The 27,947-nt window shown below is 51.7% G+C and overlaps 2 protein-coding genes across 5 annotated transcripts; both read left to right on the forward strand.

Moving 5' to 3' along the window:
• The first annotated feature begins 3,355 nt into the window (after positions 1-3,355).
• stx16 (syntaxin 16) lies at positions 3,356-15,997 on the forward strand. 3 transcript variants are annotated; one of them, XM_088607444.1, is made up of 9 exons: positions 3,356-3,865; positions 7,443-7,454; positions 7,777-7,884; positions 8,306-8,446; positions 9,094-9,256; positions 10,198-10,289; positions 10,820-10,963; positions 11,408-11,488; positions 11,783-15,997. In XM_088607444.1, the coding sequence occupies exons 1-9, from the start codon at positions 3,737-3,739 to the stop codon at positions 11,885-11,887; spliced, it is 975 nt and encodes a 324-aa protein (XP_088463570.1). In that variant the 5' UTR covers positions 3,356-3,736; the 3' UTR covers positions 11,888-15,997. The 3 variants fall into 3 exon arrangements, with proteins under 3 accessions (XP_088463570.1, XP_088463571.1, XP_088463572.1); XM_088607445.1 differs by lacking the exon at positions 7,443-7,454; XM_088607446.1 differs by lacking the exon at positions 7,443-7,454 and having other exon boundaries at positions 3,357-3,817.
• Positions 15,998-16,674: 677 nt separating this feature from the next.
• npepl1 (aminopeptidase like 1) lies at positions 16,675-27,887 on the forward strand. Of its 2 annotated transcripts, XM_088607442.1 has the most exons (12): positions 16,675-16,987; positions 18,689-18,874; positions 19,312-19,482; positions 20,051-20,140; positions 20,491-20,572; positions 21,464-21,606; positions 23,090-23,167; positions 23,515-23,615; positions 24,328-24,451; positions 25,120-25,296; positions 25,676-25,786; positions 26,559-27,887. In XM_088607442.1, exons 1-12 carry the CDS (start codon positions 16,838-16,840, stop codon positions 26,715-26,717), a joined length of 1,572 nt encoding a protein of 523 aa, XP_088463568.1. In that variant the 5' UTR covers positions 16,675-16,837; the 3' UTR covers positions 26,718-27,887. The 2 variants fall into 2 exon arrangements, with proteins under 2 accessions (XP_088463568.1, XP_088463569.1); XM_088607443.1 differs by lacking the exons at positions 16,675-16,987; positions 18,689-18,874 and adding an exon at positions 18,971-19,242 and having other exon boundaries at positions 19,275-19,482.
• The last annotated feature ends 60 nt before the right edge of the window (positions 27,888-27,947 follow it).

The following is a 27,947-nucleotide window of genomic DNA, read 5'->3' on the forward strand; positions in this document are numbered from 1 at the left end:
ACAGATTAGTAGGGTATCAATCACGATGTTTGATGCCCATCTGCGTTCATAAACAAATTACAGCACATAAATACCAAAAGACAGGTTATTGTACTGTATACCTGCCTTCTAAAAGTGATCTCTTACGATGTCCCTATTCTGAATAATTTCCCTTCCCTGGAGCGTCAGGGATTTTTAATTTTGTAGGTCCCTTTATTTAATTTAATGGTATATTTTTCTATCGACGAACTTCTATTTTTTATCGCATGTTTCTGTATTATACCCTTTATCTGTAGTGCACTGTCTAGGACATTACTAGACCACATCCTACACAAAGAATCGCGATTATTATTCATCGCGATTTTTGCCTTTCTGTGCCTTGGAAATGAAATCGTGAAATTCCTTCGCCGAGTCGAGCACCGCGTCACCGTGACCTGGAGGGGCGTGCGGGCAGGGACCGGGGCGCGCCACGGGGTCTCGCCGTCTGCTCTCCAGTCCCTGGGGTCAGGGGGTCAGCTCCGCCAGCCCAGGGGCCATTAATCTGTCTGGGACCCCTCTGAAGTCGGGGCGACAGCGCCGAGCGTTTGATCAGCTGCTGCAGTGAGCGGGGAGGGGAACAGACAGCACTGCGATTGACCGAGTGCTCTGTCACGTTACACTAATAATACCAGCGCGAACGCCGGCTTACTGCAACTGCTGTGCTCCTGCAATTATCAGCACTTTTTCCCGTCCCCTTACTTTAACTTCTGGAATTGTTATTACTCCTGAAGAGCGCTACTCCTCTTGACATGGTTCTACTGCAATTCAGGCTCTTTCTTTTCTTCCTGTTACTATTACAAAAGAATAACATTTTTTGTTTGAAATCCCTCACCCCCCAAAAAAACAAATAACTCTACCTGTTGGCGCCATTAGACTGCAACTGCTTGACAGCAGGATCTGCGCTTGTGGCTGGAAGGTTGCCGGTTCAACTCCCGCGGCCGGCAGAGGAATCCTACTCCGTCGGGCCCCTGAGCAAGGCCCTTCACCCCAACTGCTCCAGGGGTGCTGTACAATGGCTGACCCTGCGCTCTGACCCCAAGCTTCTCTCTCCCTGTCCGTGTGTCTCATGGAGGGCAAGCTGGGGTATGCGAAAAAGACAAAATTCCTAATGCAAGAAATTGTATATGGCTAACAAAGTGATCTTATTTATTTCATTTTCCTGCCTGAGGTGTTATCATCTCACTGAAGTGCGGAGGTAGTTGTTGTTCTTGATTGCTCTATAGCCTGGAAGGGAGACGCGAGCGCTTCCCAGATGAAGCGTGCTCTGGAGGCGACAGGCCTGCCGGATGTGCTGTGGCGCAGCGGGCGGGTGCGCGCACTGGTGTCGCGCTGGGATCAGATCCCTGTGAAGGGTGCTCCTCTCGGGAACCCGCGCACGGGCATGTACGAAGGGTTGCGAACGACAGATCGCCGGGACCGACCGCTTTTCTCGTGGAACCGCCCGGCGTTTGCCAACCCGAGCCTCTCCATCGCGCATTTCTTCCGAGATCCCAGAGGATCGGTGGCAGAAACACGTCTGGGCGGTTTGTTTCAGACGCGCGCAACGCTTTTGTGTAGAGACTTGTACTTGCGTCTTTAGATCCTTCACCTGTCGGAAAATGATCCTGCATCTGCTGTCACTCCGCTGCATCCAGGATTTCAGGTGCTTCTGTAGAACTCCTCAGAGACGTCTCCATTCAGCAATAAAGATCTTTAATCCCATGACATCCCTTGCAGCCGAGACCCGTTTTAACCTCAACGCTCACACAATATTGAACAGAATCTCCCCCACGATGTTTGCTTCATTCATCACACTGTCCAGATCACGGCGTTGAAAAGACCCACGAAGAACCGCGCTAAATCAATTCTGCAATTTGCATTCCTCCGCGCATCACTTTCCAGTTTTATGCGATTCCTTCAAAGATCCACAAACACGCATCAATTTATTTCAAGCCAACGCTGCAACTGACTTTAAACAAAAGGCATTCAAAAACAAAAGAACTTGTTTGTTCAATAGGTGTATCTAAAGGTTAATTGTGTGATTAGTACTAGAAAGTATAAACACTGTCCCAAAGATTTACACAGGTGTCGGTAAACATCAGCATTGTGTGCGAAGGGTTTAATTCCTGAAGAACTGGGCGATCATCGGTGATTGCACATTTCTTCCTTCATCGTTATGTTTGAAAGGCAGAGAACGCGTTAGCCAGGCGCGTTGTTCAATACATTTTAGAAAAGTAGATCTTCTCCACCATCTAGCGTCTGACATGTATAATGTAGGAATAACGGACATCCACGCCACTAGATGGCGCTCTGTCGGTTGATTGCTGTCTCCAGTACTTGGAAACTTTTTGGAGAGCTGCTTTATGAGCCTCGACACAGCTTCTGTTGTTGTTCCAAGGACGCATTCAAAATTCAATATGGTTTCCCTTTCACCTGTAGCGTTCAGCTTTATTTATTTATTTTTTTGCTATTGATAGTGTAACGTGACATTTTCTCACATAGATAATCGAACATTTTTATGATTTAGTTAATCTAGGAATACATAATTTAATCCTTCCAGGGGGTGCTGTTTAAAATGGGGTTTTGTCCACAGCCACTCCAGGTGTTTTTCCTGGAGCAGCTCACGGGTGAAGGACCTTACTCACGGGTACAACAGCCATCTCTCAGCCTGGATTCGAATCCACAGCCTCCCTGGTACGAATCCTGAACCCTAAAGACTGCTTCTGATGTAAACCCAGATACTCATTTTACATGCCAAACTCTTTTGCTAGCAGCCTGTTTACCCTGCAACTTCCAGCTCGCAGCCCACTGAAGCTCAGCAGGTGTGAACCTGGTCAGTACCTGGATGGGAGACCTCCTGGGGAAACTGCTGGAAGAGGTGTTAGTGGGGCCAGCAGGGGGTGCTCACCCTGCAGTCTGTGTGGGTCCTAATGCCCCAGTACAGTGATGGGGACACTATACTGTAAGAAACTTTCCTTCAGATGAGATATAAAACCGAGGTTCTGACTCTCTGTGGTCATTAAAAATCCCAGGTTGTCCTGTCCAAATCTTCCATCGGCACCAGCCAGGAGGGGCTGCACACTGGTGGTGGTAGTGGGATTCCCCATTGCCTGTAAAGCGCTTTGAGTGGAGTGTCCAGAAAAGCGCTATATAAGTGTGAGGATGCATTGCTCTGCAGTGCACTGCTTTCATGCTACGGACAGGACAGGTCACACACCCTGCGCTTGTGTCTACTACAGTTACTATACGGTATGGCCCTCAGTGTGGCGGAAACAGACGAAACCTCTTCCGAGAATTACCGAGGCGAAGAAAAAATCGGTTGTGGCACATAAACCTGGACTGTGCCGTGCCTGTTTCCTGCGGAAGCCCGCAGCGGAGGAGACGGGGACAGAGACAGGAAGTGGAGTGGTTTGCGCACCAGTGGTGTTGACGTTTCGTTCTGCGTGTGTTAGAGTTAGCGCCCGCGATGCTCTCCGACTAGACCGCAGCATTTCATATCCTCGCTGCTTGGCTCGGCCTCCCCCGTATTGAGCTGGGGAGGGGAGGGGGGAATCATGGCAGTCTAGAGACGGCCTCCCAGTTGTCCTCGGCGAGGCTGGAGGGGGCTGTTCTCCTGTCCGTGTCGGCTTTCCGGCAAGCCCGTCTCGGGGGTTAGCTCCTACAGTATCTGAGCCAGCCTCCTGCTCCGCGGCTGCCTGTGCTTTTCGGCTCGCAGGTTTTAATTACTGTGCGCGGAGCCATGGCAACCAGGCGTCTGACTGATGCCTTCTTGCTAATGCGGAACAATGCCATCCAAAACCGACAAATATTGGCTGAGCAAGTGAGTACTTTCGACCCCCGTCATTTGAACACGCGTAGCAATGCTGCGGTGAGTCTCCTCATCCTGACCGTTTGACATTTGAGTTTGTTTTTGTTTCCCCCGTGTGTGGCGGCTTCTTTATTTTGACATTTTATTTCCTACGTGTCGTGGGGGATGCATGTGAAAGAACGGGCATGAGGGCGCGGATCTTGTTGCGTGTTAAGTGTGTGTTGGCTTTTTACGCCTCGGCCCCTGCGGCTGGTAACCATTGCTAACGTAAGCGCCGTACAGTACGTTGCACGTTTGCAAGTGTGTGTGTGTGTTGGGGCCTCCTTCAGGCTGGCGATTAACACCCGTCTCTCGGCTGCATGTTTTCACCCCGAAACCAGGGGTTCTGTCTAGTGACGCTCGGCAGCCTCTGTAGCGCAGCCGTTTTGCAAAAGGCTGCAGTCCACCGTGAAGCTGAACCCCTGGACAGACTATACGGCACTATACTGTCCCCTGGCCTCCAGGTTTGTGGTGTCCCTCGCTAAACGAGGCCGTAATGCAGACCTGCCCCGGCGCTCCCTTCAACCTGTCGACGTGTAGGCCCGTCGTGGCCCCGGCGCCTTTTTGGGGTATCCTGAATATAGGGAAAGTCGTGCTACTTCCTCAGTCCCGTCTCCTTGGGGATGTTTAGTGCCGTGAAGCGGGGAAGTGCAAATCCCGGGAGATCACAAGTTTCCTGACGGAAGAGCAGGTGTTAGTATAGCTCTTAAACAGCTGTCGGTAATAAAATGGCAGTAAGTGGTTCAGCACATGACTGGATCAAAACTGCTACTCAGAGAAGGCGGTAATGTGAAAGGTGTTTGGGTTTATACACTTCGGCTTTGCAGTCAAAAGTCTGAAGTTGACAGGAGATGAACCTACGTACACTGTACCCTGTGCAGTCCTGCGATGCTTCTTGTGATGTTGCCTGGGTTGTTGGTTTCCTTGCCTGTGCTGCATGTTGCTTGGACTGGTGTTGTGTTTCTTGCACAGCGTGCTACACAGTGAGCTCTGTGCATGCCTGGCTTGGCCTGCACTGTGCCCTTGATTGCTGGCGTGATACGATGCCCCTTTGTGCTTGTATTGTGGTGGTCTGCTCTGCCAGCAGCTCCCTGCTGCTGGATGGCACACAGTGTCTGTCTCCCATTGCTTTGCCTCTCTACTCCGACAGTTTTGTGCTCCCCGACAGTGAGAGAGACTGATGAAAGACTTGTTTATCGTCTTGTTCTCTGATGCTGTTGCCTCCCGTATCCGTGCGCGGAGTACAGATTCTGTCCTCTGTCCATTCTCCTTCCCTCCCCGTTCTGGGCCTGTGATATTGGTTTGGTCTCCTCGCATGGGGCACAGCCTCTCCTGCAGTGCTGTTTTGTCTACAAAGCAGGTCCCCAAACAAGAAAATATCGGCAGCTCTTTTAATTTCTTTAATTTGCTGTCGCGGGTCTCAATGTTCACAGAGCTGTGGTCCAGATCGCGTGCTGTGGGCTTAAGGGACCTGCCTGTGCTCGTTCTCGGCCATCTGTCTGAACCAACAGGCATTTGAAATGCCGTGTCTTCTGCTCCATAATGGAATTCATAAGGATGCATGCTGAGCAGCTCCTCCATTCGCCTTCCCCTCCTGCAACTCTTCGCAGAGCGGGGTCAAGGTCTTTGGTCGGGCAGTTTCACCAGCTGACTTCGCCACAGTGTGCTTTATTGTGAAAGTCGACCGCGCATTCCCACAATGTGCTGAGGAGCTCAGAGCACCAATTGGGGTGGGGAGGGAGAGCTAAGTAACTTAGTGAGCCTTCTCGAATGGCAAGGTCAGCTTTTCTAAATTAGAGCCAAAAACATGCTGAGCAGAGGATGACTATAAAATGTGACCACTCTCTGTAGTTCCCGTTTTGATGTCAGCTGCATAAATGGGTCCTGCGGTATTGTAGCATGGTAGTGAGTCAGACTGACAGGCCGTTCTCGCTGTTGCTCCGAGGGAGGCTGCTTGTGTCTGTTCTGTGGCGTCCAGGCCTCTCATCAGTAATGAGGTGGGAGGCCACAGGCAGACCCTATCTGTGCAGTCTGCTTTCTCATCATGCCTGAATTTAATACAAAGGCACAGACCGACACATGCTTGCCCTCCTGTTATTTCCATTCTGACCTGCTTTCCTAAAGCCGAGCTCTTAATGGCTCCTTCCTGAGATTAATTGAGTTTCCTTTCTCATGGACATTTTTCCCACTTCTGTACAGCACGTACAGCGATGAAGATGAAATTGTTGTTGACCTCTTTGAATGACTGATAGCAGGAATATTCATGTAATGGTGTAGACTCAACCAGAAAGACAGTGATTGTTTTGAAGGGGGACGTCAGTTTTATTGTCGTTGTGAGGGAGGCTGATTCTCTTGTCGATCTTGGCCTTATTTCTGGATTATTTGCCGATAAAGGCCGGACAGAGGCAGCATCTGGTTTTTGGAGTTTGATTGACATGCTTTGAAAACCCTCTGTCATTGAAACAGGCTCCACCAATATAAGCAGAATAAACAGAGTGATGTTTGACCTAAAGCAGTGATCCTCAAACTCTGGTCCTGGAGTGCCTTCACGTTTCTAGTCTGACTCCTACAACCTGAATCAGCCTGAATTCTTGGCTTGACTGGACCCGTTGAACAGGTTCTCCCAGCTGTTTAGGGCCTGGTGCTGAAAGAGACCTAGAAAACATGAAACTCAGAATCGCCTGAGTTGCACTCCTTCACTGAGCAGTCAAGAGAGTTAATGAATGTTTCTGCTGGGTAGCATTGGTAGATGCCTTCCAGATAGGATTTGTTTAATACTGTCCTTTACTGTCTACTTTGTTAATCCATGTAGTTCACACAAAAAAAAAACCCTCACTCTAGTTTAAGTCTGCTGCGTACTTTTCACAATCCCCTTCACCCTTTTCCTGATTCACTGGGTACTGGAGGTCAGGAGACCTGGGAGAGAGAAAGACTTTCCACTGGAGGCTGCCGAACAAATTAAGTCATTAATTATTAACTTCTCCCCTCTACCCCATCCCCTGGTGCCTGCCTGTCTACGTCACTTTTGCTCTCTCTCTCTCTTTCTTTCTCTGCATGTCTGTGCCCACTGAGCTTCGGTACAGGGCTGTCTGAGACAGTGCTGTGATGTCTGGAGACCACGCCTGTACCCCAAGCCAAATTGCAAAAAAAAAAAACAAGTTCCAAAATGCTGATTCTGTGCTACCAGAAGAAGTCCACCCCTAAAGGCGTTTTCTTGTCCCATTTACGGTCCTGCAAAAGAATGGCTGGCAAAACCAGCTTTGCAGTGACTTGTTCTCTGTCCACGCATGTGCACGCTGACCCAGACAGCTCTTCCCTGCCCACGTGCGCTGTGTGTTAGAGAGGGAGGAGAGGGTGGGCGCAGAGCTTCGGAGGGGCGCTGTCGAAGGAGGGCTGGATTCCTCAGCCGCCCGCTTCGTGCTCTGCTGATGAGGATGGCGGCTTCGCGCTGGGGGTGTGGGGGATGCTGGGATGTGCACGCCGCGCGTCGCGATGGTGACAGATCGACGCAGCGCAGCCCGCTCTCACTCTGCTGTCCTTCTTGCCTCTTGCTCTTCTCATTGGATGGGGCTCTGCTGGGATCTGCCAATCACCTCAGGAGCTGGATGAGGTACTGTCCAATCACCCTTTTCTCCTCCTTTGGTTCCACACTCGGCGTCTTCAGGAAAGTTTTTTTTGTTCCATCTTGTAAACCCGTAAATGAAGGAACCCGTGATAAGCTGGCATCCCTTTCACAATGTGCTCCATGTGCCCATATGTACAAGACACACACAGAAAAGACCCGATTGATTTTGTGTTTTGCAGCCCTTTACAGGAATAAGTGGTGGTGCTGGTAATGGGCGGATGGCAGGTTATTGAGATACGCCACTTGATGCACACTTCCTTCTCCCTGTCTCCCGCTGAGCTCCGCTCTCTCCCTGTTTGTGTCCCAGCTCGCCGATGACCGAATGGCGCTGGTGTCGGGCATCAGTCTGGACCCAGAGGCCGCCATTGGGGTCACCAAGAGGTTGCCCCCCAAGTGGGTGGATGGAGTGGATGAGGTGAGAACGACTTGGGGGGAAAAAAACCCACAAGAACTCGGGGGGCTTCTTCAGGATCGAATCAGACTCTTCGGCTGGGCGTGCCCAAAATCTGGTCCTAATTTTTCTTTTGTTTAGCAACGCTAATTAGTTTTTAACTAAAACAACTTGTGCAATTGTTTGCAATCGCCACCTTTCCCAGGCCTTTCAAGCCTGTCAAGCCTGTAGCACATCTTGGTGAAATTTTCACATGTGAACACTTTCAATGGCCTAAAGAAAAAATTAAAAATAATTTTTTGCTATTGGAACAAAAAGTTTTGCAAACCACAGCTGTATAAGAACGTGCTTTTCTGGTGACTCATGCCGCAGTGAACAGTGAAGGTACCCCTGCCATCTCCTGACATGTTGCTTTACCCATACTGGGCGTTGCTGGTACCCACAGATCCAGTATGACATCACTCGCATCCGGCAGAAGATGAAGGAGCTGGCCAGCCTGCACGACAAGCACATGAACCGGCCCACGCTGGACGACAGCTGCGAGGAGGAGCACGCCATTGAAATCACCACGCAGGAGATCACGCAGGTGAGCATCGCCGTGCAGTATGTAGACAGGCAAGCAGAGGATCACTTCGGCTGAGATCTTGGGGAGATCACTCGGGCGTCAGGCTTCATTAAACAGGAATGGTTGGTAATTGTACATACGGTTTACTTTTCATACTATGATCAAAATATGTACTTTAAATAACAGTGAGGCAGGCCCATTACTATACACCTTTCTAATTTGCTCAAACTCTAATGGCCTTGAAACTGAATTACCAGGAATCAGTGGCTTTCTGATACTGGAAGGGTGGATACTACGATTTTTTTGTAGACTCTGCTGCCGCTGTTGTTTTCTTGCGCTCCGTGCTGGGCTGAGCGTGTCTGTGGCATCTCTACGAGTGAAGAATTGGGAGCAGAGGTCCCAGCACTCCTTTCCTCTGTAGGAGGGGTGCCGGCGTTGCTGGGAGGGTAACCCTGTGATGGACCAGTGTCCTGTCCAGGAAGGGGAGGTCGTGGACTCTTAGCCTGTTCAGCTCTCAAACCAGCATGAACTCTGGCCTGAAGAGCCCTCCACCCTGTGGGCCCTATTGTCCCCGCAGACTGCGCAGGGGAGGCAGGGCGATGGAGCGTGCTGCTGGGTAAACCCTCATGGTCTTCCCTTCCCTTGGCTGCTCCCCTCTTGCCCCGCAGATGTTCCACAGGTGCCAGCGCGCGGTGGCAGCTCTGCAGCGGCGGCGCGGGCACTGCACGGAGCAGGAGGAGCGGCTGCTGAAGAACGTCGTCTCCTCGCTGGCGCAGAGCCTGCAGGACCTCTCCACCGGCTTCCGCCACACGCAGTCCAGCTACCTCAAACGTGAGCGACGCGGTCCCCTGGGCCCGGTCCAGCCTGGTCTCGCTCTTCCATTCGTCAGCACTATATTCTGTTTCTCTGTCACCAGTGGTTTCTGTGGTTCAGCTTGCAAAACCGTGGGTCCTGCACTTGCCTTATTATTATAATAATAATAATATTGATAATAGTAATTGCACTTACATAGTGCTTTTCTGGACATTCCACTCAAAGCGCTTTACATCCCACTGATAGCACTAATGTGTAGCCCCCACCTGGATGATGGGACGGCAGCCAGATGGCATCAGTACGCTCCTCACACACCAGCTATTAGCTTTCACCAGAGTGATGAAACCAGTTCATAGATGGGGATTATTAGGAGAACATGATGGGAAAGGCCAGAGGGGAAATTGAACCAAGATACTGGGGTTAAAACCCTTACTCTTTTTGAGAAACATCCTGAGATTTTAATGACTACAGATTTTTAATGACGCTTTTTTTCTATAATATAGTCTCTGCCTCTGTATACCCTCTCGCACATTCTCACAGACAGCCCTTGTATCTGCCATCCCTGTTCCTATACAGAGATCAGCAAAAATAAATGGGAGTGATGAACAAAATTCATTATTTCTTCTTCGTGCGGCAATTACTGCTGCTGTCTCAAAGTTCCTTTGGTCTGGGGTGCGATTTCAGGCAGCGGTGTCTTCTGTATGTTTCCTGCATCTTTTCCTGTTTGCACGGGGCTTCAGCAGATGCTCCATGTTTCCTCCCACATCCCAAAATACTGCAAGCTTGCTTAATTGTCGTCACTAGGAGATCAAAGTCTCCGTCCTGCGACACGCTGGTGTCCCGTCCTGGGGGAAGTCCCCTCCGGCACCTCGTACTTCGGGGAAAAGGCTTGGGTTTACCGTGACCCTTGCCAGGAGTAAGCCCAGAAACTGTGCTGAGTGAGTTTGTGGTGTCTCCAGGAATGAAGAACCGGGAGGAGAGGTCCAAGCACTTCTTCGACACGTCGGGTCCGCTTGTGGAAGATGACGACGACAACACGCTGTATGACCGGGTGAGCCTTCAGTGACGTTTGAATCTTGCCTGGAGACGTCCTTTATGTGTAATGTGCTTGGGAAAGGTTTGCCGCCCTGTCTCGCTGACTGCACAGTGATACCCGTGCGGGTGGAGTCAACAGAATTTGTGCACCAGAGGGCATGCAGGCACAACGCCTTTAGCACACCTGGAAAAGTGAAGCCCTCTGGGGCCCACCATCATATATGGGATTGTGCTTCTCATCTTCCCGTTCTTGAATGTGAACCAGATACTTGCCCTGCGATTTAAGGTTTGCATGATTCAGTCGTCTTAAGCAGGCCTCATAACTTTATAAGCACCTCAAAGTTATGCAGTCTGGCCTGTAATAACCAGACAGTCGCGTTGTGTGGCTATGCACATAAAACACTATTTGATCTGGCTCCTTCTCCTCAGAGAGCTTCTCTTTCTCCTCCTCTGTAACCCCCAGTCTTACCCGGCTGTGATTCCATGTGGCTGCCCACTGTCCTCCCTCTCCCCGCTCTCACTCTTGTCTCCTGTCCCTCTTCCCAGGGCTTCACGGATGACCAGCTGGCCCTGGTCGAACAGAACACCATCCTGGTGGAGGAGAGGGAGAGGGAGATCCGGCAGATCATCCAGTCGATCTCCGACCTCAACGAGATCTTCCGGGATCTGGCTGGGATGGTGGTGGAGCAGGTCAGCTCCCTTGAAGGCCCTGTCAGAACCCTGGGACAGAACTGAAACAATCTTAACTGTTGTGTTTAGAGGTTTTGCCTATTTGAAGTTAATCCAGAGTGTGTCTATGATTCTAGGCAACATCATATGAGTACGTAGCTTCGGTTAATATTAACGCTGCAGACTTTGTTCACCTAGATAAAAGTGTTAGATTATTGAATAGTTTATTGTGCATAAGGCCATAAGGCCATGAGCCAGGCTATTTGACATGCTTGTTGGATTACAAGTCGTTTTACAATCCAAGGTTCTCATTCAGCTGTTTCTTAAAGGTCTGTCACGCCTTAAAACTTTCACTTTCTACTTTAAACAAACCCGTGCCTGTGTTAGTCTGTGTTAGTGAAATGTCACAAGGCCGTGCTGTAGGGCCAGGTGCAGACTCTGGTGCTGAATCTCCTCTCTCTGCAGGGTACGGTGCTGGACAGGATCGACTTCAACGTGGAACAAGCGTGTGTCAAAACAGACGAGGGATTAAAACAACTCCAGAAGGTAAAGTCATGAAAATGGAAGGAGGCGAAAACTGATTTAGTGGGTTGGCAAATAAATATCTGGGACACTGGGTTTCCAAATCATTGAAATGATTTCCAAATCCTGATCCATTCCACAGAAGCTCTTGGGTAAAAATAAATTCCTTAATTAATTTAATGGCTAATTAATCAATAAAGAGCTGTTTGGGGCAACAAAACATTGCAGTGAACTGTCTTAATTTTTAAGCAACGGGGATTAAAAAGTTGTTGTTTTTTACCCAAATAAGATCCCTTTTGTTGTTTCCTCTCTTTCCAGGCCGAGCAGTACCAAAAGAAGAACCGCAAGATGCTCGTCATTTTAATCCTCTTCGTCCTTGTCGTTGTCCTTATCCTCGTTCTGATTGGGGTCAAGTTCACGTAATCTGGCCGTGTGGTTTATGTGTGTGTGTACGTGTGTGTGCGTGCGAGACGACGGCCCAGCCCTCACTCCCCCCTTGTGGAATGTATGTACACCCAGACTAAGATTCTGTTGGCACACCATCGATGCTGTAGTCCCAGGAATGTGTCCTGCATGCTCCCAGTTAGAGAGGGGATCTTTCCAGTACGTACTGTATATACACACATTGCCCCTTCGCTTTCTCTGCTTTCTCTGGCGACTGCTTGACTGCTGTAGAGCAGGCAGAACCATTGCTGCCCCCTGTCTGTGACTCCTAGCTACTGCAGCTCTGCCGTGTGCGTTGCTTGAACCATGAAGTGGAACGAAGTTTCATCAACCTCCTCACTAGGGTGGAGAGATGCACAGGTTCCGGTGGCTAACACTACAATCTAGAAACAATACAAACAGACCCTGTTCTGAAAGAAAACAAAGCAAATTCTCAAATGGAATCTGTGAATCCTTAGTGGCAACGCTGGCTCTGTGGCAGACAGGGGAGGTGGCCTGTGGCCGTAGTCCTGGAGTTGTCTCAGCTGGTTTTATAGGGGGCTTCCAGTATTCAGTGAGTAGAGACGGCACATAAATCTGCACCAAGCAAGCGAATAATTAACCATGTTATTCAGAGCAGAGCCAGAGATGAAAAATAGAGGATCCTTTCCTTCTCAGCGTGCGGGTTGCCTGCTTGACCCATCTCCATGCTGCGTCGAGGACGTGGGATGCCAGTGGACACTCTAGGCAGCACAGGGAGAGGAGACAAAGTGGGAGGAAAAAACGCCCTGCCTTTCCTGCCCGGATCTGGCCCAGGGCCGGGGGCGATTTCTTTATCTTTTTTTGAATCCTGATTGCTGTTCCATTTCTCAAGTCCTTCTTTTTATTTCTACGCTCTGCTCCAAATATGAGCCCCAGCTGGGTTGGTGGTACTGGTTCCGCCCAGGTCTTGGAAAAGTCGTCCACCCCTGACTGGGTTTCTCCCTCTGTGGGTGATCGGCTTGGGTATGGGCCTCTCGGAGTGGGTAAATGTGTCGCGGTTTTTGTCTCGGACGTTGCTTGTCTTGTGGGGGGATGTGTTGGATCTGTTAATGGCGGGCACTTGGTGCTTTCTCTTGCTTTTCGTTTTGATGTTTGTTTGGTTGTTTCTGGTTTCTTTGCCGTCGTGTCCAGTTGCCCTGCCTTGCTTTCTCCTGCCACTGGCGGTGCTGTGGCGTGACACGTGCCCGCGCCCTTCTAATGCTTTCTGCTACATCCGTTGTTTCTCAGTTTGTCCGTCTTGTTTTTCAGCTTTAAACTCCTGGTGCAACATTTGAATTAACCTGTTGACTTGTTCAGATGACTTTCAAAAGGGGGATGGTTTGTAGATTTTCAAAAAGGGTCAGATTTCAGCACTAACCCTTACCAAATGGTTTCCAGAAGTCTCTTAAACAAATAAGTATTTTGTTTCAGTGATTATGTGCCTAGAATGCTGGGCACATCGTTGGGCTGTATAATTCAGCGTGCATAATTAACTGGTCACCAATTGAACTGTTTATACAGCTCTAGGGGTTTATTAAACAGAATACACCTGGGGTACATGAAGTTCTGTTTTCTGTTTCTTGGCTCCAGTTTCCTGAGGATGCTACTGTACTGGAATTTAGGGTTTAAGAATGGAAAATATCAAATTGAGAAAACTCATTTGGGACCGATTAGCAAACTAGGTATGAGAAGAGATGGGATTCAGGAACCTTTTGTTATTTTGCACAGTTGTTTCCCATGGGTTGACCCTCTTGCTGGTAGTAAATGAATTTGTCTGCCTTGTAAAACACGCCTTCAGCTTGCTTGGCCTTGTCATGCCTGGCTCTGCCTCCCTTGCACTTTTGTTTTTAACCTGCTCAATGCCATTGGTCCTTTCTGTCCAGTGCCCCTCCCACTTCAACATCTCCATAGCAACCGCAGCTCTTGCACAGAGATTCTGAGAGCAAGTGGATTCTGCTTGGCAAGTCTGCCTGCTCTTCTACAGATAATATAATCTATTTATTTGAGGTTTAAAAAGTAAAGAAAATGATGTAAACAGAGACTTTTTGTTTTTGATGTCTGTGATCAAGTGAAAACCGACGTGTAAACAAGCACAGGGCCTAATGTTGAGAGAGATTTTTATTTTAATCTGTATTTAAGCATTGTTCTTTCTTAAAAGAGAAACACTACTTACAGTTAAAGAACGTGGAGTAAAATCACCCCTGATGTACTTAACTACATTTTTCATTTAGGCTCTAAAGTACAGTGTTCTAGAGACACTTATTTGTACGGTTGCTGTGTGACAGGTGCGTTTTCCAAACATATTGTGGCTTATATCAAAGTTATCTTCTGATCTGTTTTTCCCTCCAGTTTCTCAAACGTGTTTTTCTGTATCAAAGAACTTGGCAACTGAGGATGTTTAAACTGTGGTTAAAATGATAAGATTCCATTTGACAGATCAGAGTTCCCAGCTTCAGCCCATTCTCTTCCCTTGTGAACAGTGCAGTGCAGTTGATTGCATCTTTGACCTTGGTGTTGTCTCATTCGGCTCAAGCAAGCTCTTTGTGTCCCTGTGTTGCTGTTTGTCAGCGGAGTTCTTGTACTCTGGAGGTTTGTGAATGTGACCAGATGCACTTTTTTGATATAGACGTAAAAAGATGGCTAAGTAGGTTGTTAAGGCTCTCGAGACGATGCATTGTCCGAGATCCACGTCTTCTGACGAGGGTACGGTTCAGTCCTTTTTATTTTTATTTTTTTTTAATTAAAGTAGAAAACGAGGGACCTGGGAGCTCCTGAGTGGCTTGTACTGTAGGCACCAGGTCGGAGTGCAGGGAGAACCCCATGGCCCAGATGTTGCGGGTTCGAGCCAGGGCGTCACCAGCTAGAGTTTCCCCAAGCAGTGGCTGGCAGCTGGGAGAGCGCTGGCGGGGCAGGGTGGGGGTTAGTAGGGCCCGGCGCCCTGGTCGGGCTGCGACAGCCGTGACCCGCTGGGCGACAGTGACCCCGCAGGGAGATCCGGAGATCGGTGTTCGCCCCGTCTCACCCCCGGCCCGGGAACCAGCGATGTCTGAGCTTTGGGGTTCGCCCCACACTTGGAGCGATTGCCTGTAGGGGGTCGTGCCACTCCGGACCACCTGGGAGAGGGCCCAGGGAGGCCAGGGCTGGGCACCTCCCTCGGCTTATTGTTCCAGTGAACGAGGTCAGACTGCTTTCCAGATGCAAGCCACGGGGACGGTTTTTAAGGTCTGGGCGAATTCAGCCTAGCCTGTGCTCTGTAATTCCACGTGTGCATGTTGAAAACGGTTCTACCCACCCCGACAAATAATGTATTGTGGCGCAGGGCTTGGGGCTGTCTCCCGTTTCTGCAGAGGTGTGGCCAACCCTGAGCCGAGAAAAGCTTTAATCATGAGTGCAGGACGCACCAGCCTTTTGGCTGCACGCTGCCCCTCCTCACGCGGGACGTTGTCACCCAGTCACTGACATTTCCGTGAACAATACATGCTGATGTGCAGACTGTTTTTACTTCTATATACAAAATGTAAATAAATTTTAAAACCTGCTGAAATTAAAAAAAAAAAATCGACCTGTCCTTTCTTTACCTTCGTCTAACACACCGCCTCTGAACGCAGTCTTGGGTCGGACCAGAGAAGGGCTTGGGCGCTCTGATTTGGATCTGGGAAGGGTAACAATTGTAGTCCGTTGCCCCAGTCCAGTTGCTGTGCCTGGTGTCGCTGTGCAGCAGCAAACAGAAGCTCTGTTTTTTTTTTTAAACGGCGTGTTCATTTTGTTTTGTTTCCGCTGTGAAGCAACACAAGATCTCGTCTGCCTCGTCAAAACTGTAAAGTTGTCGTCGTGCGTTCTGTAGGAAGGCTGGGTGTTGAGCTCATTTCATTCCCCTGAAAACTACTGTATTCATTTCTTTCGCGAAGTGATTTTTTTGTGTGACGAGGTATATAATGCAGTTTGAAAATCTTTTGGTTGTCCTTGTGTCTGGGCAAGCGAGAGGAGTTACAGAAGGCGGGAAACAGAAAATCGTGCAATATAGTTGGTGCATATTATAAACCATTGTGAACCCAACTGAACTGAAAAAAAATAAATTTGCTTTTTTCATTTGTGTCAATGGAGATCACATTATGGGCTACAGAGAATGTTCCGATATTGTGTAGAGTCGTGTATCTGTTCTTTTTAGAAATTACGGTACAGAAGGGCTGACTTGGAAAACTTCGATTACCATCATGCATCACGCCCCGAAAGGCAAACTAGCGTATCGACAGAAGACCTCCGATTAACCGGTCAAGAGTTTCAACACGAGAAGTAAAAAAAGCTCTGTGCATAAATAACAGGTTTGCTTTAAGGTAATGCAGGAATCGCAAAGTGTTGCCAGACTTCCTCTCCTTCCGGCAGACGTGCAAAGGCGACTTCCTCTGTCAAACCTCGGCTGAAGCCAAGCGCCGCTCTCTCGGTGAAGGAGAAAAGCGGCCAGCCCTTAAGAACTAATGTCTGCTCGCATTCCTTAAGATCAGTGAGCCCACTGCCCCCTACTGACATGACTCTTTCATAGCCGTTTTCCTTAATTATCTGGAGAGAATCCTGCTGCGGGGGCATTTTATATTTTCAAAATCTCTAAACCCAGATTGCTCGAGCGGTGTGTTGCAACTCCTTCTATCGTTATCGCTGTCCTGTGTGCCTCCCGTCCGCCCTTCTGTCTGTTGTCGGGATTATGCCTGGGAGGGCCTGCGGCCCCTGTTCCAGGCGAGCGGCTGGCACCCTCCCACCTCCCCAACATGGCCGCCGGCCGGATGTCGGGTGGAAGGCCCCTATCGCGCCTCTAGGAGCGGCGGCAGGCGGCTCGCGCTCGCGAGAGAGGGGCACCCTGGGACGGGGGAAGAGACCCGAGCGGAGGTCACGACGCAGCGCCCTCCTGCCTCCTCCTCCCGTCTCGGCGCAAAGATGGCGAACGTCGTGCTGGAGTTCAAGGCGGCAGCGGGCGACTCGGAGCCCCAGAGCCGCCCGGTGTTGGTCGTGGGCCGGCTTGCCAACCTGCAGCAGGTTACCTGGGCTGAGGTGAAGGGGAAGCTGCAGCCCACCGTCTCCAAAGAGGTAAAGGCCTTTATAATGAGCGCTGTGCGAACGGATTGCAAGTGGGTCATTAAACCGCTGCGAAACAATTCGAGCTTTCTCTCCTCACTTTCACTGCAGTATCAAAGTGCAACAGCGGCGATAATGCCCCGCAGTCTCGTCGCGGAAATAAGTCAGAACCGCCGGTCCAAAATGCCCTGGACCCGATGTGCTAGATGTTATTGTCGGAGAGACTGGCGAATGGAGATGAGACTTGTATTTTAACACACGACTGAGATTTTAGTTGTTTTTTTTTTCTTTCATTTTGCACAGGCGTGTACTAGTCAAGTTGGCAATAAAATTACTAATCAGAATCCGCCCACCTACACCTTGTAGTTGAACTGTCGTGGTTTTTTTTTCAGTACTGTATTTTTTTTTTAAACGCTTTGCATTTCGTTAATAACATCAGATGGCTAACCGTGACTGTAGTTTTTAACATATACAAACGCACACTGATCCTTTTCGCCTTTTAAAAAGAATTTGTGTCTGCGGTCAGATTTTAAAGTCTAGTGGCTCATTTAGTCTGTCGCGTATTTAAACTTCAGGTGGAGCAAATTTGCATGGACAGATATGTACCGTAATATAAATGAAATTACTGTAGCATCACACGTGCAGTTCGTCTAAGGTGCTACTGTCTGAATTAAAAAATGGAATTGGTCGATTTGCTCTGAAATCTAACCTTTTTCCTGTAAGGTGTCCATCCAGTTAAGATCAGAAGTGGTGTGCTGGTTTTGGTTGAAACTAACCGCTTCATTCACAGATATGTTTTTCTGTTTTGGTTTAATCTCTGCGCTGTGTATCACAGGAAATGTTGGTAGAATCATTGCCGATCCCCCCACGTCTTAAGTTAGCAGCAAAATGACCAACTGCAGCCCTAGAAGAGGAACGGTGACTCAGATTCCGTTTTAAAAAACTTTATTCAGATTTATTTTGTGTCGCAAATAGAGACCCACAATCCAATGGGAGAGAACTGGGCAAAGTGTTAAAAACGCTACCTCTCACCTCTAGATTTTTTTCCAGTCCACCTGTGAAGGGCTGAATCGGTCTAATTGAATTACCTGACAGGGCCTGCTCTCCTCATTATGTCCTGGTTAACAGATCCCTGCTGATCGCCTGGAAGAGGGTGGAGGTAGTGGCTTCTGTGCATTTGGGGGGAAATGTCTCTCTTTCCGCACGCTCTGCTGGGACGAGGGTTAGCGAGGAAGGATCGCTGTACCCAGGTCACGCGTCTGAGATCAAGGTGCAGTGATAAGCGCTCCTCCAGAGTCCCACCTCCTTGACGCACACACAGCTCGGCAGAGCAACCCATCCAGCCGTTCCTGCAAAGAAACCTGGGTGTCCGCTCCAACACCACCGACTGGGTAGCTTGTTCCCTGCTCCCGCAACCCTTGAGTAAAGATGGGCCTTGTGTTCTCGGCTTTTCAAAACACTTCCTCGTCGTTGCTGGCCTTGGTCTTGCGCTGCTCGCTCCGAAGATGTCTGCTGGGTGGATTTTTGTCAGTGCCTTGGGATATTTCGAATCCTTGTATCAGGTTCCCCCTCGCGGTCTTCTCTGTTCGGGCCAGCGGGGTCTTGGTTTTGCAGTTTTGGCTGTTTTAACAGCGCTCAAGGCCGTGATGCTGTGATGTTTTTTTTCCCCCCATCCGCCTCCCACCCCCACCCTCCGCCCCGGACCCCGTGCAGACCTGGCAGTCGGCTCTCAGCGCCTTGAACCCCAACCCCACGGACAGCTGCCCGCTGTACCTGAGCTACGCCAGCGTGGCGGCCCTGCCCTCCCGAGTCAGCCGGCACAACAGCCCCTCTGCCGCCCACTTCCTCACCCGCCTGGTGCGCAGCTGCCTGCCGGGGGGCGCCAGTCGCTGCATCGTGGTGAGTTCTCCCCCCCTCCCTCTGTCTGCGTCTCTCCCGCGGTGACCCCCTTCGGTTCGCGCCTCGGGGGGGGGGGATCTCGCTCATCCGGGCGGCATTTACTCTCCGAACCGAGGGTCACGGGGATCGGGAGGCCCTGAAAGGTCCGCCGAGGTCAGAAGCCGCTCAGCTCCTGCCAGTTCCTTGGGATCCTCCAAGAAGCGGACGGATAGATCCGTGGACCGGTTTTGAGGGGTCAGCCGTGTGAGCGCGGTGGGCTCCAGAATGGCCTCCCCTTCGTTTGTGACCTTTCTTCTAGTTCGGTCTTCCCTCTGTCTGCATCTCTTGTTGGCCGGCGCTCTTTGCTTGTTTGCCCTCCGTCTCTGCCCGTTCCTCTCGCTCCGCGCTGGGGTCTGACGAGGCCGCCGCCGGCCGCCGTGCCCCGTCTCCCCCCGCAGGTGGTGTGCGAGCGCTCGGAGGTGTTCGCCTCGGCCTGCGCCGTCGCCCGCGCCTTCCCTCTCTTCTCGCGCCGCTCCAGCGCCTCCCGCAGGGCGGACAAGCGGCTGGTGGTCGTGGAGTTCGTGACGGTGGGCGAGGACAACGGGCCGCTGGATCTGGGCACCCTGGAGGTGAGCTGCCCGTGGAATGAACCGTCCTTCTGCCTGCTGGACAGAGGGGTGCCCCCTGTCACCGACCCTTGTGTGCCTGAGCGTTCAGTGACTTACTTGCGGCCTTAGCTGAGATCATTAGTCCTCTGCTTGTACTTGTTTGGAAGGTCCTTTCTTCCCCGATTTGAATGCAGGTCCCCATAGAAGAGTTACAGTCGTCTGCTCCTCTGTTGATCCGGAACGTGATATTGGCTCCAAGTCAAGCGTTTTCCTTTCTCTGTGGGGTTATGGATAATTACTAAGAATGAATTACTTACACTTACATAGCGCTTTTCTGGACACCACTCAGAGCGCTTTACGGGTAATGAGAAATCCCACTGCCACCACCAGTGTGCAGCCCCACCTGGATGATGCGCCAGCCCGCTCCCCACACACCAGCTCTCGGTGGGGAGGAGAGCAGAGGGATGGAGCCAGTTCAGGGCACCCGGGTTGTTTTTAACGTCGCTGCATGTTTCCCCCCACTGCTGTGTCGCGTGACTGTTAACGGTGGCGCGCTGACCGCTGCCCCGTGCTCCCTCCCCCTCTCCAGTGCCTGTCCAGCACGGCGGACGGCGTGCGGCTGGCCGCGCGCATCGTGGACACGCCCTGCAACGAGATGAACACGGATCACTTCCTGGAGGTAAGAGCAGGGCCTGCTCACAAGTGGGAGCCCGCTAGGTGTGTGAGCTGCTCTAGAGTCCCCAGCCTACCGTGGCTTGTAGTCATCATAGACAGATGTGCAGTTAAATTACTCAATATACTGTTGTCCTATATACTTACCCCCTTATCACATACCCCACTGCTTAGCGCTCGTAATAGCTGTCCATAGCATGCTGTTATTTGGCAGAGGAACTATATATGTGGTACTGACTGCCTGTAACTTGTAGATGCTGAAAATGGATCAATTTGCCGGGGCACCCATTTTGTTTTCCTTTATAGCTGTATCAGTATCTCCCTTATCGCCGTTTTCCTTTTTACCCCACACTGCAGGAGATCAAGGCAGTCGGTAATGAGCTGCGGATCGTTCCTGTGATCATCCGCGGAGAGGAGCTCAGAGAGAAGGGATTCGGAGGTAAAGAAGGGAATGCCCTCCCCCCTTTTATGGGGGCGTGAGCTCAAGACCCCGGTCGCTGTTCTCCTTGGTAGGCTTTGTGTTCACCGCAGAAATGCAGATCCACCTGGATTTAGGCACAAGCCACTTCCTCTTTGCCGGGCGCTTGTCAGATGGGCAAGAACGCAGACAGGAAGTTTCACAACCGCAGCGGCTGTCAGCTGTGGCGCTCTTACCCTGCACTGTGCATTTGATGGGCGCTTTAGTGGTGCAAAAGTGTTTCCTGATGGTTTGTGCACAGGTAGTTACAGATAGTGGACAAAAGACTAGGTAAATTAGGGACACCAGTGGCTTTTACACAGGTGTGGCTTAGGCCTTATTAGGAAAATAACATCCTAGCTTGCTAAGTGTCTTGCATGAGATTGCTGGACTGTCCTGGTTGCCTGTAATTATAGCCTGGCATGGCTGCTGTTGGGGCAGGAGCTTAAGTGACCAAGACAGCTCAGCATGCTCATGTTTCATGAGCAGCCGTGTCCAAGGTGATGTCAGCACAGAACCCTGAGGGCAAGACATCAGCGGCAAAGGGCAACTGTGGGCAGCTCAGCTGTGCTCTGGTCAGCAGTGGGTGCCACCGCCGACAGATTCCCTTCCTCTTAGGAGCTGTTTTTCATAGTACTGGAACATGAGCCTTTTATTAATCATGCAGGTATTTCCCATGATAATTATACTTTTACCCTTAAATTGACAGGAAATACAGAGTCTGTGATTTGCATTTCACAGGGCCCTACTTGAGGATAGGAGCCTGCAGTTTATACTGTATGTATACCAAAATGCACTGTGCCGCTATGCGTTGAGCGTGCGGTCATGTGGTCGACAGCGCGCGAGTCCGTGTTTCTTTTCTTTGATTTACAGGGATCTACGGCGTGGGGAAGGCGGCTGAGTACCCCCCTGCCCTGGCAGTTCTCTCTCACACTCCAGAGGGCGCCACACAGACCATCGCCTGGGTGGGGAAGGGGATCGTCTATGACACGGGCGGCCTCAGCATCAAGGGAAAGGTGGGAGGAATGCGGTGGTCTGTGTTCTGGGGGGTGGAACTGGAATAGGGTCTGGGGGCGGGGCAGGGGGAGGGTCTGGGGGCGGGGCAGGAGGAGGGGAAGAGGTTGGCAGATGGTCTGGGGGCGGGGCTAGAGTAGGGGGTTCTGGGGGCGGGAGGAGGGGAAGAGAATGGATGGGGGTGGGGCTGGTGGAGGGGAAGAGAATGGCAGAGGGGCTGGGGGGCGGGGCTGGAGGAGGGAAGAAGCTGATAGAGTGTGTGGGGGTGGGGCTGGAGGAGGGTCTGGGGGTGGGGTAGGAGGAGGGGAATAGACTGGCAGACGGTCTGGGGGCGGGAGGAGGGGAAGAGAATGGATGGGGGGCGGGGCTGGTGGAGGGGAAGAGAATGGATGGGGGGCGGGGCTGGAGGAGGGAAGAAGTTGGAGTGTGTGGGGGTGGGGCAGGAGGAGGGGAAGAGACTGGCAAGATGGTCTGGGGGCGGGGCAAGAGGAGGGGGTTCTGGGGGCGGGAGGAGGGGAAGAGAATGGATGGGGGGCGGGGCTGGAGGAGGGGAAGAGAATGGATGGGGGGCGGGGCTGGTGGAGGGGAAGAGAATGGATGGGGGGCGGGGCTGGTGGAGGGGAAGAGAATGGATGGGGGGGCGGGGCTGGAGGAGGGGAAGAGAATGGATGGGGGGCGGGGCTGGTGGAGGGGAAGAAGTTGGAGTGTGTGGGGGCGGGGCAGGGGGAGGGGCTGGGGGCGGGGCAGGAGGAGGGGAAGAGACTGGATGGGGGGCGGGGCTGGTGGAGGGGAAGAGAATGGATGGGGGGCGGGGCTGGAGGAGGGAAGAAGTTGGAGTGTGTGGGGGCGGGGCAGGAGGAGGGGAAGAGACTGGCAAGATGGTCTGGGGGCGGGGCAAGAGGAGGGGGTTCTGGGGGCGGGAGGAGGGGAAGAGAATGGATGGGGGGCGGGGCTGGTGGAGGGGAAGAGAATGGATGGGGGGCGGGGCTGGTGGAGGGGAAGAAGTTGGAGTGTGTGGGGGCGGGGCAGGGGGAGGGGCTGGGGGCGGGGCAGGAGGAGGGGAAGAGACTGGATGGGGGGCGGGGCTGGTGGAGGGGAAGAGAATGGATGGGGGGCGGGGCTGGAGGAGGGAAGAAGTTGGAGTGTGTGGGGGCGGGGCAGGGGGAGGGGCTGGGGGCGGGACAGGGGGAGGGGAAGCGAATGGATGGGGGGTGGGGCTGGTGGAGGGGAAGAGAATGGATGGGGGGCGGGGCTGGAGGAGGGAAGAAGTTGGAGTGTGTGGGGGCGGGGCAGGGGGAGGGGCTGGGGGCGGGACAGGGGGAGGGGAAGCGAATGGATGGGGGGTGGGGCTGGTGGAGGGGAAGAGACTGGCAGATGGTCTGGGGGCGGGGCGGGAGGAGGGGAAGAGAATGGATGGGGGGGCGGGGCTGGTGGAGGGGAAGAGAATGGCAGAATCCCTGGCTGATCCTGTACTTTGCCTTCCAGACCACCATGCCGGGGATGAAGAGGGACTGTGGGGGTGCTGCTGCTGTTCTGGGAGCCTTCAGAGCAGCTGTGAAACAGGTGGGTCCTACTGTTTGTCATGCATTTGTGTAGTTTATTCAGGTTTATGTCACAGGGCTTTTTTGGCTGGGGGGGGCGCTGCACACATTCCTTAACAAAAGACGGACACTTCAGTTCTATTGGCCTCCAACCTTGGACCCACTTAACTGACAGAACCCTCACCAGTAACGTCAGTCTGTTCCCCTGATGGTGCTCGTGCCGTTCACGTGGTGTTGGGTGTGTTTGTGTTCCTCTGGGATTTCAAGTTCGGGTTACCTACCTGGCCTTGATCGACTTGACACACGGATCAGTTTGATGGCTCGCCCCTTTGGCTTGACGGCTGATGTCTGTCCGCCCCCCCCCCACAGGGCTTCAAGGACAACCTGCACGCAGTGTTCTGCCTGGCGGAGAACTCGGTGGGCCCGAACGCCACGCGACCCGATGACATCCACACCCTCTACTCCGGAAAGTAAGGGCACTCCCCCTTCCAAACCCCTCGCTCTGCTCCGCAGCCGTGCCAGCGTTCTTACCAGCTGCAGGCTGTTGTGCACATTGCCCTGCTGCAGAGCCATAAAAACACACGCATGTCAAGTTGTTTAGACTCTGCTCCTCTGTCTGTGCGTCTCCTCTGTCTGGCGAAGTGTTGGAAACACACAGAACAGAAGAAAAAGATCCCGCTGCTCATAAAGACGGAGATGACTCAAACTGCAGGGCAGCGAGGGCTTAGTGAGTTTTCTTGCTGTTGTCCGTCGCGCTCCTATGGTAAGAGGACAGCGCTAGTCCTGTAGCCCTGGGAGATGCCAGTTTGGAGCCAGGCTGTGCTATCGGCCCACTGCGCTCCACTAGTTTTGCAAGGGATAACAGGTGGGAGAAGGGGGTTGTTGGGCTCCTGGCTGGCTGGCTGTCTGTGCGTGACTTTTAACCTGCGGTGAGGCATCTCGCGAGGACATCGGCAGGCGAGAGAAGGCCGATCAGCCTGTGCGAGCCCACTCGTACGCCGTAGCTGAAGCCGCTGATGCCAGGGCAGAGTCGCAGGTCTCGTGACGCCAGGCAGGCGGGGGCCGTCGGCAGCGCCGCGATAAATGGCCGAGCTGGCGCGCGGCTGTGATTGGCCGAGCGAGCAGCGACACCCGGTGGCCGGCGTGTGCGGTGACCGTCCGCTGTCGGCTTGTGCCCCCCAGGACGGTGGAGATCAACAACACGGACGCGGAGGGCCGGCTGGTGCTGTCGGACGGCGTTGCCTACGCCAGCAGGGACCTGGCGGCGGACATCATCCTGGACATGGCCACGCTCACGGGGGCGCAGGTGGGGCCCCTAAAGCGTCCGGTTTCCCTGTCTCCCTGGTAACGCCATCACAGCGTAGGCGCGGCTCAGCGAAGGTTCGAAACCAGCTTTGTGGCAAAAAAAGACCCAAGAAAACACACCACGCAGCGCATCGTCCTGTAAACTGTCAAGGGTTTTTATAGTCTGAGTGCAGTCACTAGTTTCTGCTGTTGCCTTGAATGGGTGTTTAGAAGTGATCATTGCATGTGCATTAGAAAGAAAAACATTTCTCCACCTTTGTTTTTCCCTTCTGTAGTGGTCCCGTTGGATGGGCATTTCAGGCAACACACCTTGAATGAGAGTAGTTTTGAATCTGGGAAATTGGTGCAGAGTTGCAATCCATTGCAAATGTCATTTGACCTTTTTTTCGGGGCTGAGAGCGAACGTACAGACGGGACCCGAGTAGAGAACAACCTGAATGAATGAATGAATGTGATTCGGAGCACAGGCCAGGAGACACAGGGCTCCTCCTGGACCAGGGTTGGCCATCGCTGTTTTCTTACTTGGCATTGAACACCGTCTGCTCGGGACTGCGAGTTATGGCCCCGTGCTGTCCGTCTAACGGTGGAGGGGGCGCCTGGGGCCGGGGTTGCCGAAAACTGGGTGCGTGCCGCTCTGTGCTGACCTGCCTGTGCGCTGTGCCGGCCCAGGGGATCTCCACGGGCAAGTACCACGCGGCGGTGATGACGAACAGCGAGGAGTGGGAGGCGGCGTGCATGCGGGCCGGCCGCAGCAGCGGGGACCTGGCCCATCCGCTGGTCTACTGCCCCGAGCTGCACTTCAGCGAGTTCACCTCTGCCGTGGCCGACATGAAGAACTCCGTCGCGGTGAGAGCGCGGGGCGGGGGTCCCACGCCCCAAAATAAAAAACGGGGTGTTAATATTCCAGTATGTGCCAGAATAACCCAAGTCCTCCTGAGCATCCCTGGGTTTTCCCACTTTAAAAGCCTGGCTTCTCTTTGGCAGTGCCCAACATTCAATTTTATATTCATTCATTAAAATGTGAGTTTCTTGCATGCATATTAGTTTTACTTGCATAAAGTTGAACTGTTGCAAATCTTCTAACTGCTAGGTTTGTTAGCTGGCTTTTTCACCGCAGCTCCTTGCAGCAAACGGGGGCTTTGTGGATCCGGTGTGAGTTCATCCTTCCTTGAAAGGGCTTTGACCTCTAAGTGACTGGGGTTTTTCTGTGCTGGTTTTTCCTCAGGACCGCGAGAACGCGCAGAGCTCCTGCGCAGGCCTGTTTATCGGCTCGCACCTGGGCTTCGACTGGCCCGGGGTCTGGGTCCATGTGGACATTGCGTCCCCAGTGCATGCGGTGAGTGTGAATACGAATACAAGTGCACTGCTTTGTCACGGGTGTACTGGGCGACTCGCTGTTGTTCAATCCTCAGCAGGGCTGAGATACTGGAATGAATCTGAATTTGGACCAGTCTGGTGATGGATTCAATTCAGCAATTAAGAGTCCAGGCAGTGGAAAAAAAGACAAGTACTGTGTCGCTTGTAAAAGCTAGATGTCATCCTGGGATAATCCGGTTTGTATTCACGAATGATGCTCTGTTGACTCCTGTCCTCAAGGTGGCGCACTCAGCAAGTTTTAAACTCCAGCTGTTGAAGCTGTTTGCTGGGGCTCAGCTCAGACTCCACTGCAGCAGGATCAGCAGGTTTCACAACAGCGTCACACATGCCAGTGTTATTTAAAACAACGTTGATTCAGAAGCAAAAAGCTGGCGATGTATCGTTTTTATAGGGCATCCTCAACACTTCAAGGGTATTGATCAGTTACATTAGTTAACTTTAATGAAGAAAACTTGAGTGCTGTAGTGCATCTAGATTGACTTGAATCACCTAGATAGCGCGTGATTATTGATCTGAAACACCTAGAGTCGATCGCAAGCATGCTGTTTCAGCTCGTGTTTCGTGAGTCACTAGTGTTTCCCTCCTTCGGAGGCCCTAGGCACCGTGCCTACTGGGCCTCGTGCGAAATCCATAGTCCATGTCTGCTGCGCTCTGTCCGTTGCAGTAAGTCTGTGTCGCAGCAGGGCACAGTGTCAGAAGTCTCTGACGCCCGGTTTCTCTGTGGCCCGCAGGGAGAGCGTGCCACCGGGTTCGGCGTAGCCCTGCTTCTGGCCCTGTTTGGGCAGGCCTCCGAAGACCCCCTGCTCAACCTGGTGTCCCCCCTGGGCGGCCAGGACAGGGGCCGGCCTGAGCAGATGGAGCGCGACTGCAAGAGGAGGAGGCTGGTTTAACCGCACCCCAGCAGCAGCAGGCAGAGCCCCGCTCCTCCCCCCGAGCACACTGCGGGAGCCCCACCCTACTAACTTGCACTGATCGGTCTCTTCGCAGAACCTTCGCACATCCAGACTGAAATCTACAGACACCTAAATAATCCTGTCGCTTTTGATTCTTCTTTCGTTTTCCAAGCCAGGGATGGGCAGCTTCAGTCCTTGAGATCTTGGGACTCAGGAGAAGCAGAGACTCCTGTGGATTTTAGGTCTTAACCAGTTGCAGAACCTTGAAGACCCGGGGTTGCCCATCCATGATGTCCTGTGGGCAATATTTGTTTATTTGTCGAATGTGAAGTTTCACTGGGTGTGGTCCACAAAGGGAGGAATGTGATTATCCCTTGTGTCTAGGACACACTGTAAATGTATATTAGGCCAGTCTCTTGCAAGCTGCTGCACTGCTTTAAAAAGATATTCAATAACCACCAGTAAATGTGCAGTATAGCCAAAATATAGCAGGTCTCCAACTTTTGTCCTGGAGAAATCCATTTCTTCAGCTCTTTGTAGGTGTCTTCAGGTTGCTGACTAAAGGTCACTTCAAACCTGAGCAATTAAGCCAATGAAATAAGTGGTTCAGTTGAGAATTTGAGAATTACATCTTCATTGAAAACCATGACGGTTTTAAATTTCCAGGACTAGGGATTTGCAAAACATCTTGCTATAAGTAAGTCCAATTTTAAAACATCGAATCGCAAACAAATTGATAAGTGGTTTGGCTTTGTTTTGTATTTCCTGTGGTCTAAGGATCTGTGCTGGTGGAAGTCTTTAGTGACTTAGTAAGAACCACAGACTGCTTCCTTTCCTGCAATGAGCAGCAATTTCCCACTAGTGCTGAGGGCTTAGGAAAAGGACCCTGTCGGTCAACGTAACATCTGTTGCAAAATGCTTCTTTTGTATTAAATTTGTTCAGACCAGACGTACTGTCATGCTTCACTTACCCAAAGAGCATCTCTTTGAAACACTGATGCCAAATCCAATCATTAAAGAAAAGTAAATGGAAAAATAGAGCTGTATCCTCTTTTTTTTGTTTCTGATGCACAAGATACAGAAGAAAGGTTCATGTTGCATATGACATACTCTGTGATCACTGCAAAGTAGGACTTTGGTAATAAAATTTGTAAAATTTGGAAATCATATGGTCTGTTATGGGTTTTTTTTGTACTCGCAATGTAAGGCAAACAAATGAAATTTGCA

The sequence above is a fragment of the Lepisosteus platostomus genome, chromosome 15, assembly GCF_059453375.1.
Source record: "Lepisosteus platostomus isolate fLepPlt1 chromosome 15, fLepPlt1.hap1, whole genome shotgun sequence".
Taxonomy (NCBI): domain Eukaryota; kingdom Metazoa; phylum Chordata; class Actinopteri; order Semionotiformes; family Lepisosteidae; genus Lepisosteus; species Lepisosteus platostomus.